Source organism: Misgurnus anguillicaudatus, chromosome 5 (genome assembly GCF_027580225.2).
Source record: "Misgurnus anguillicaudatus chromosome 5, ASM2758022v2, whole genome shotgun sequence".
NCBI lineage: Eukaryota > Metazoa > Chordata > Actinopteri > Cypriniformes > Cobitidae > Misgurnus > Misgurnus anguillicaudatus.
Window position 1 is genome coordinate 28,734,688 of NC_073341.2, and position 9,226 is coordinate 28,743,913.

The window sequence follows — 9,226 nt, forward strand, 5'->3', positions numbered from 1 at the left end:
ATTATTGTAACTGAACACATAACATTAAAAACAGGAAAATGGTTTGTGCGCCAAGCACACAGTCTAAAAGGGTTGTTCTTAATCTCGTAATGGGTAATAAATGTTTTGGGCGTAACGTGCAATAAACCAATGAGAGTCTCAGCTCTCATCCCCTTTAATAGCCAGTTGCGCTCGCACAATATGCCGATTCCCTATTTAGATGGCAAAATTTGTAAACTAAAAAAAAAACTAAACAGAGGAAGAAGACACTTACTTAAAGATTGATGTTTAAAAATTGTTGTTTTCATTTGTATTGAAAAAGTTTTTTTGTTTTTGTATTAAAACCTTTTTAAAGTCGTTTTCTTTCAGTCATGGAAGTAAAAATACTTAAAATAGCAGGCTTTTAATTACTGTTAATGGATAGCCTACATGATCAGTGTCATCTCAAAAAATAATTTACAAATATGCAAGAAAAGGTTTGTACTCTAAAAATACCTTATTTGTAACAAACATCTGCACATCCATGTGTGTGATAAGCAAACACGCGTTGTCGTCCAATTTATAGGCGCATATTACTAACTATCTCATTAAATAACAAAAACAACATTGCACCATTGACTTTAAACTTTATGCCAGGTTTTAGTTGGTCATTGGCAAAGTTAGTTACCTCAAAAACGCAACACAACAACAATACGCCTGAACATACCTCGTTTTTAGACCAGAATGCCCATGGGCGCAAAATTGGGCACAAATGCATTTGCTATTTAAACAATGTGGTGCTAAACGTGGAAATGATATTTGCGATTAAAACTAGCAAAAGACACTTGCGTCTCGCATTTTGGTGCCTCATGTCTCAAGAAATTTAAACAGGTTTGTAACATGAGAGTGAAAAATGTTTTAAAACCGAAACTGAAACCTTTCAGTTGTTTTACTTTATCATTTATTTTAAGTCATAACTTTGGTATTGTGACAAGAGTAGTTGGAATCTAAAGAGATCATGAATATGCAGAAACATTCAAGAGTATAGAAACTTGTCACCCAGTTTTCTGGGACTTTTTAGTGAAATAATAGTTTTGAGGTCATTCTGAAATCTAAATAAAGATGTATGCTTTAAGTAGGCTATTGTATGCACATACAACTTATTTAACCTTGTACAGTAATATGTAGTGTAGTGTAGTAATGATGCTGTTATACAATGTTGTATTTGTTTGTAAAGTAAAACAATCTTTTTATTAAAGATAATGCTTTGAACTGCGGTTAAACTAACATTTAAGTCTAAAATAGATGTTGATAGTTAAAAAACACAGTTTACAACTTACTCAAAGAAATAGCACTGATGGCATGTTCTTAAAGCTTTATTTCCATACTTTACATATGTCATTACAACAGCATGCAGCAAACACATTTTTATAAATCCCTATATCGCTTATCAAAAAATATACATTGCATAACATCAGAAATAACAATACATTTTCGTACACAAACAAAAACTGATCTTGTGCTACACTGTAGAAAGTGAAAAGTTGAATCAACTTAAAAAATTACTCTTTTTCAATTTATATGTTAATCAAAAACACTTTAGATTCAGATTAAGATTTTGAAAAAATTGTTTTAGGTGTTACCATTTAAAGTATTTTTTAAGTAAGTTGATTTAACGTTTCACTTTTTACAGTGTATGTCGTTAATATGGGGTTAATGGTGTTTACAGTAATGTGCTGTATAGCTCAGTGGTAAAGCATTGCTTTAGCAGCGTAAAAGGTAGGTTTGAAATCAAGAAACACATGTTGAAAAATTGTATACCTTTACTATTGTATACTTTGTACAAAAGCATCTGCTAAATAAATAGATTTATATTTAAATCCTCTTGCATGTTGCAGCCAATATTTACATTTCATATACCGGGTCTAACAGATCTCAAACGCCGTATGTACATAACTTAAAACATACGCCAATATACACTCGTATCATAATGCAAAACTTCAAAAAACCTTAATTAAAATTTTTATTTTCATAACAAAATCTGAGATGACCAGACATGGACTCACGGCATGGATTTTTTCAAACGAATTGTTAATATATTACTGTCAGTGAATCTGTGAGCCTGGAGACTGCTGTGTACACTGAGTTTATAAGTTTTCTCTTAAATGTGTGATATAAATAAATAGTCCTCATAAACAGTTGTTTAAACAATATCCTTTACTGAAATGAGTGGAGGCTTAGACCCGCAAACAATATTCCACGTCATGACTTAACAAGTGGATTTGTTCTCAAGCATCTAATTTGCATTGCTTTGATATATTTATGACCTTTGATTTATGGCCCTTGTTTTTATATCTGTCAAGCCGGTAAATATGTATTTGGCTTTTTGGTTCTGTCAGTCATTTTGAGTGGCATTTTTATGATCTGACAACAATCTTCAAACAATGGCTGTTTCAATAACTGAGTAGGAGACAGGTACAGAGATTCGTACCCGATTTTTCGGCTAAAAGTCTTGTAGCTGTCAGGTGTATGTGGCCCCTCTTATGAGATATTGTGAGGCCGGTGAATAAAAACCCTGATGAATGCATATACATCTTTGTTTAAAAAAATGTTGTTTCAAATGTGGACAAAACCAGGGAGACACCTACAGGTGAAAAGTGTGAAAGAGTTGAAACATTGGGCTGTTGTGGAACTTGAATTGCCAGCAGTCAGGCTCCCAGATGATGGTTAAATAAAGACATAAGTTTGTTAAGCATTCATTATTTATTAAAAGTTTTAGATTATTTATGTCAATATGGTTGTGCATGGTTCCCAGTAATACTTTTGAATCTAAAAGAAAAATTTTAAGCCCTAAATTAGTTTAAAAAGTATAGCATTTCATTCAGATGCATTAATGCTTAAAGTTTTGCATTGATTTTTTTAGGTTTAACTCTTTAAATCTAAGCTAGGCAATTCAACAGGTGAAAAGTTTATTTGGCTTGATTTGTTTGGTTTTGTTTGACTTGGTTAAATTCCAAGTATGGCTTAGCATGCTTCACTTCTCTTCACTTCACTTATGTAAGCCATTCAAGACATTTGAAATGAGTCAGACATTCACTGTTGTCCACAAGTGCTGACATTGCATTGTAAACAATACCTGTGAATTCAGTGATAAGGGAGTCATGAAAAACAGGTATGTACTGTATCTACAGTTTCAAAGAGCGTTCAACAACTGCATCATTTTTATGTAACAGCTAAGAGACCTAGAGACAAATACATCAAATTGTGGAATACATCAGTCAATATGTTTCAAAAGGCAATAGATAACAAATTGTGCGATAACAAATAGGAAGCTGACTTTTAAATCTAACACACAACCAAATTCTAAAGACACTTCACCATTCTGGTCAGACAGACTCCTATTATAAGTGCAATTGTAAAGAAAATATTAAGAAGAGAATAGACAAAGAAAATGATCCACCGGCATATCTGTAATCAAACACATGTAAAGTAATGTGTGACAATGTGTTATAGTTAGAATTCTATAAAAGAAAAAAAAAACTTTAAGGTGAACTAATTTTGCATTAAGCAGGAAAGTATTAAGCATTTTGTAAACTGGAACTGAAATTGCTTTGTTAATGCAAAAAAAGATGACGCATGTAAAGTTCACTTACCTTCCTTCCCCGATTCTGAAGTCCTGTAAACAAAACAGGTTAAAGCAAGTTCAAAATTCAAAGCAAAATATGACAGGAAAAAATAAAATATAATAAATTCATGCTACTGACAAATAATCCTGGATGTGATTCATATCAAATATATAAAGTCTACAATGTAAAGTTTGTGGAATATAAGACAGTCAAGGTTTTTACCTCTTATGTTTCTTTTTATCTGGCATTTTTCCATTTGGTCACAGCTAAATGAGGTAAGGTAAAACAAGATCTCCCAAATAACATAAACACCCATTAATATTGTCAGCCAGCGCCCTTGAAAACACCATAGTCCAACAAATATTGCAGCGGCTAAAGAGAAAAAAAGACAACAAATAGTATCAGAAGTGATATGGTAAGACATGTACATAAGACAATTACGTACACTGTAAAAAAATCTGTAGAAATTACAGCATTACTGTATTACTGGCAACTAGCTGCCAGTAACTTACTGTAGATTTTACATTTATGTTATTTACTAGCAACAGCTCGTTCAAAGTTAAATGAACATGAAACATTTTCAGTCTTTATATTCTACAGTAAGTTACTGGCATAATTACAGCAAATGTTTTTAAATGTAATACATTTGAAAAGATGAATATTTACACCTACACCGGTCACTGAATGTAGATACTAAATTATAGCTTGAAACAACATGAGTCTGAGAAAATACATTTTCACTTTTGTGGAACCTCTTTATTTAAACATGTAAAAACAGGTCTGTTGGTTTAGCCTTTGACATTATCGCCTTTGTGCACAAAAATTTTATTTTATAAAAAAACTGTGTTTAGTTCTTATCATCAACAAATCATCTTTATTTTAAGGAACATAAATATGAATAGATAAGTTACACTGTAAAAAAAAATCTGTAGAAATTACAGTATCACTGGGTATTACTGGCAACCGGCTGCCAGTAACTTACTGTAGATTTTACATTTATGTTATTTACTGGAAACAGTTTTTTCAAAGTTAAATAAACATGAAAGATTTTCAGTCTTTATCTTCTACAGTAAGTTACTGGCAACCAGCCGCATAAGCTAATTTTTTACAGTGTATGGACGGTGAAAAACAGAACCTTACATGTAATGGAAGTATTTAACAGATCAACCACCATGACAGCACAAAGCCAACACTTCCTTCTGTAAATAAAGTTTACAGACAGTTAAATGAAAAAATATTTTTATAACCTGCTTAACATGTAAAAAGTTGTGCAATATTTAAAGATAACACTCACAGTTTAGTTTGGCTTGGCTCACGGTAAAGGGAAATGGTGATGGTGTGCAGCAGGCTTAATACCATGGCAGTCACCGTCAAAGCAGTAAATGTAATCTCCAAACCGTCACACTTGCATAATAACAAATATGCACAGAAAGGAGAAAATTAGTGACCACTTTAAATACAAAACAAAAAAGATGAGATGACATAACAAGAGACAGAATTATATGGCTGCAAGTTTTTACTTGACTATTGAAATCAGACATAAATAAATGTGACCCTGGGCAACAAAACCAGTCTTAAGTCACATGAGTATATAGCAAAACCAAAAACACTGTGTGGGTCAAAATTAAAGATTTTTCTTTTATGCCAAAAATCATTAGGGTATATACATCTTGTTCCATGAAGATATTTTGTATTTTTTACTGTATCAAAACTTTATTTTTGTTAGTGAATAATAACATTTTGACTTCATTTGGACAACTTTTAAGGCGATTCTAGATTTTTAAATAATTGTATCTTGGTCAAATATTGTCCATCCATCAATGTGAAGCTTATTTATTCAGCATTCATGCATATCTCAATTTCAAATGATGTATCCTTATAACTGGTTTTGTGGTCCAGGGTCACAAATGCAGTTTGGAAGAAATCATTCTTACTGTTTCGGCTCTTATCACTACGAGGACGACAGCAATAAATTTGAATGCTAGTTCAAAGAAAGACCCAGTAATGATGACCTGCGAACAGAGAAAACATTACTCAAAGTATTTCTGATGAAATTTGGATTAATTCAATATTCTGTAGAAGCCTGTAAAGTATGAGATTGTGTCAGTTGTAAACATAGATTTCATGTGACTCATACTAATGCCACAAATGCTTATATAAAAAAAAACTTTTTATAGTGTCTTCAGACACATACCAGTTTGAAAACAGGTCTGATGATCACCAGGAAAGAAGATCCACCAAGAAAACAGAGGCGACTTAGAAGTAACAGTGCTAAGACACATATCTGTAATGTGTACAGACAGACATAAATGTGCAAATACAAACAAAAAGTTAAACCGTGCATGGCAGTCACGGACAGAAAATTATTTAGCGTTGAAGATATAAATAACCCAGATAATTATTTAGGGGCTAAAATCCTTTGTTATTATAAATTAAAAAATATACGAATGAAGAAAACACAGTATAATACATATCACATATTTCAAACATGTAGGTGGTGGTGTTGGTGTGACTACAGGCAAATAAAATAAAAAGTTAAATCCAAATAATTTCACAAATCATTGGAGATGTCTTGTTGCATGCTAAGATTATTTTTTATATGTTAATGGAGTAAAATTACATGGAGGGCTTATGTTTAATTGTAAATGTTACAAGATTTTAACTACAAGACAAAAATTATTACGAATGTGAAACTGATATATAAAAATGAGGAAGTTTTGTAATAATAAGTTCAGAAAGTAATACATTTTAAATGCAAAGAACTTATTAACAATATTAAAGAAACTGTTACAATATTCTTTCTGCAGTTGTGAGTGGTACCTGTAGTAATAACTGTAGAGGTGTTTGCAGAGATGTTTTTAGTGGTTAGTGTTGTTCTGGGTGCTGTAACTGTAGGGAAGACTTTAGTGGTGTTTGCGGGGATGTTTTTAGTGGTTGGTTTTGTTCTGGGTGCTGTACCTGTAGTGATGACTTTAGTGGAGCTTGTGGAGATGTTTTTAGTGGTTGCTGTTGTTCTAGGTGCAGTTGTTGTGTGATTTACTTCAAAACAAAGATAATAAGATAAGGTTATGGTACCAGTGTTGAGCAGTAACACGTTACAGTAATAACATAACTTTTTTACAGTAACTAGTAATTTAACTATTTACAAAAAAAGTAACAATATATTACAGTCATTATCCAAAAAATTGCTTGTTACAATGTTTATTTTGTTGTGGCAATCACCCCTAATCTCTGTAACAGCTGCATGCATAATGTGATGACAACATCGCAGCAAGCTGTAAATAATGGAGACATTCAGTGTGTTCGGTTTTGTTCAGCGCTGCATAGACCAATCAGTTTGTGAAATCAAAGCATTGTGGGAGCCACTCAGCAGAACAGCTTTTGAATCGGTCTGAGCAGTGCCGCACGAAGTTGAACACACTTGATATTGTATTGTGGACCACAACCTACAAAAAGCAAGTTGGCAAGAAGTCCTGATGGATTCAGGCGTAAGTGTCTTTGTGTGTGTGTTAAGGCCTAAGGGACACACCTCTAGGGTATACCTCACACTAGGGGCATACCTATTTAAATCCATATTACTGTAAACAGAAATGCAAGAACACATGTGGTATTTTAGAGTAGGAGACCGGGTATGATTGTAACACTTTTTTCTTCAGCACCTACCTTTTTTAGCTACACGTCTAAAAACTTTTAGGCAATGTACCCACATTTGTCTACTACAAATGACAACAATTTAAAGGACAAGTTCGGTATTTTACAATTAAAGCCCTGTTTTCAGATTGTTTATGATGAAATAAAACGGTTTTGACTGAAATTTGAACATATCATGCTGTCTTCCTAAAATGCATTAAACTTTTGTTTACAAAGACGTGAAACTCACCAAGTGGTCAGGGGTGTTCACTGATATCCTCACACAAAAATCGCTGCAAAAGATGATTTCCAACAGGTGTTTTACCATTCGTTGAAAACTTGTGGACCTATTTTTCCAAACGCCTCACACCCGTACATTCTTACGTTGAGAGCTTGAATAATGGACACTCCAGCCCAGTTGGTGGCGATAATCCGCCTTTGCCAATTGCAAGAATACAAACAAAGTTCCCGGCGCAGAGTAATAGCGTACCTCACAGCACATCTAATACAAGTCAATGGAGTTGGACAAAAACTACAATAAAACCTGTTGGAGTGCGTATTTTGCAGCGATTTTTGTGTGAGCATATCAGTGAACACCCCTGACCACTCAGTGAGTTTCACATCTTTGTAAACCAAAGTTTAATGCATTTTAGGAAGGATTGTTCCCGTGCACCTACAGTATATACCCATTCTAGAGGTGGGAGGTGATGGAACAAACCCCCGAAAATTCTCTGAAAACTATCTGAAATTCTCTGAAACAATCTGAAAACAAGGCTTTAAGTGTAAAATACAGAACTTGTCCTTTAAATTTCTCCAATAATATCATAGACTTTTTGAGATGATGACAAATACAAGGTGGTCCTTTGTTACAATCTACCCCACTACTGGGGTATGTTGTAACACATAGTGGGGTAAGTTGTAACAGGTAGACAAAATGCACAAAAACTAAAAGTACTCCAAGTGATGCCACAACAACAGTTTTATTTTAAATGAATAGCTGCAACAATAAAATATGTGTGAATATGTTGAGTGTGCATATTGTATGTTTGTGCATTAATTGTCTTGAATTTAGTTTCATGCGACAGACTAAACTTCCTCTTGTGAAGAGAAGTTGTCAACACCATTTTCCCAGCAGTTTTTTTTACCTTCTTGTTTTGGCTTTTCACACCATGAGTGTGTTAAATCACAAAAATGTTCTTATTTCTATATAAGGGAATGTTTTCCAAACACGTGTTACAACCTACCCCATCACTGTCACCCATTGTTTAGCAAGCTGTATTAGCATGGTGCTTTGAAATTAGCAGGAGGTTGATACACCATTGTTTACTAGAGAAATGAAGTTTGACTTGATAAAACATTATCTACAACAGAAGAACTTAACAAAATATTATCTTGCTATTTTTTTTACTTTCTTCACTCTTAATTAGATTTTCTGATATAGCTTTAGGAGAGATGGAAACACAGACGGCAACACCTCCATGTAGGATCATAAAGGAAGTCTGAAACTGTCACATGACTCCTATCTTATCCCTGATTCATGGAATTGGTAGTGTTACAACTCTCCCCATGTTACAACTATACCCGGTCTCCCCTATTTCAGTTCAAGGTCAGTTTCTTGTATACCAGAGTATTGTTTTGTATGGTTCTGGCTGTTGCAGATGCCTGCCACTGCTTTATTAAATAACAGAAGTTGTTTTCACAGTACGTTTGTCTGCAGATGGATTGACGGAAATGGGTGGATATAAACATAGCCAATGTTGCATTCATTACTACACACATTACCTGAATTTCATGCAGTCGCTGCTGTGCATGCTCTTGATGCACTACTGCTAATATGATGTGAATGCAGTTACTGCAGTATAGGTGGAGTGGTACCTGTAGTGATGACTTTAGTCGTACTTGCAGTTGGGATTGCAGTGCTCTTGATAGTGATGTTTTTAGCAGCTGGTGTTGTTCTGGGTGCAGCTGTAGTAAGTATTATTGACTTTCTCAGCCAAAACACATCGTAAGTC

The 9,226-nt window shown here is 33.8% G+C and overlaps 1 protein-coding gene across 3 annotated transcripts; it reads right to left on the reverse strand.

Annotated features, from left to right (window-relative positions):
* Window positions 1-1,885: 1,885 nt before the first annotated feature.
* Window positions 1,886-9,226, reverse strand: LOC141363975 (uncharacterized). Of its 3 annotated transcripts, none has more exons than XM_073867932.1 (9): window positions 9,090-9,226; window positions 6,543-6,623; window positions 5,779-6,096; window positions 5,519-5,596; window positions 4,879-4,988; window positions 4,725-4,783; window positions 3,807-3,956; window positions 3,612-3,634; window positions 1,886-3,426 (listed from the first exon to the last, which is right to left on the reverse strand). In XM_073867932.1, exons 3-9 carry the CDS (start codon window positions 5,926-5,928, stop codon window positions 3,322-3,324), a joined length of 675 nt encoding a protein of 224 aa, XP_073724033.1. In that variant the 5' UTR covers window positions 5,929-6,096; window positions 6,543-6,623; window positions 9,090-9,226; the 3' UTR covers window positions 1,886-3,321. The 3 variants fall into 3 exon arrangements, with proteins under 3 accessions (XP_073724033.1, XP_073724032.1, XP_073724034.1); XM_073867931.1 differs by having other exon boundaries at window positions 6,405-6,623; XM_073867933.1 differs by lacking the exons at window positions 6,543-6,623; window positions 9,090-9,226 and having other exon boundaries at window positions 5,779-6,384.

Bases quoted from the DNA above. Each gene is read 5' to 3' on its own strand.
- LOC141363975 (XM_073867932.1), bottom strand. From the start codon at position 5,928: ATGCACGGTTTAACTTTTTGTTTGTATTTGCACATTTATGTCTGTCTG. The intron at 3,635-3,806 runs GTAAAAACCTTG...TTTTGTTTACAG, and splicing joins GATAAAAAGAAACATAAGAG to GACTTCAGAATCGGGGAAGG. The intron at 3,427-3,611 runs GTAAGTGAACTT...GTTTGATTACAG, and splicing joins TTCAGAATCGGGGAAGGAAG to ATATGCCGGTGGATCATTTT.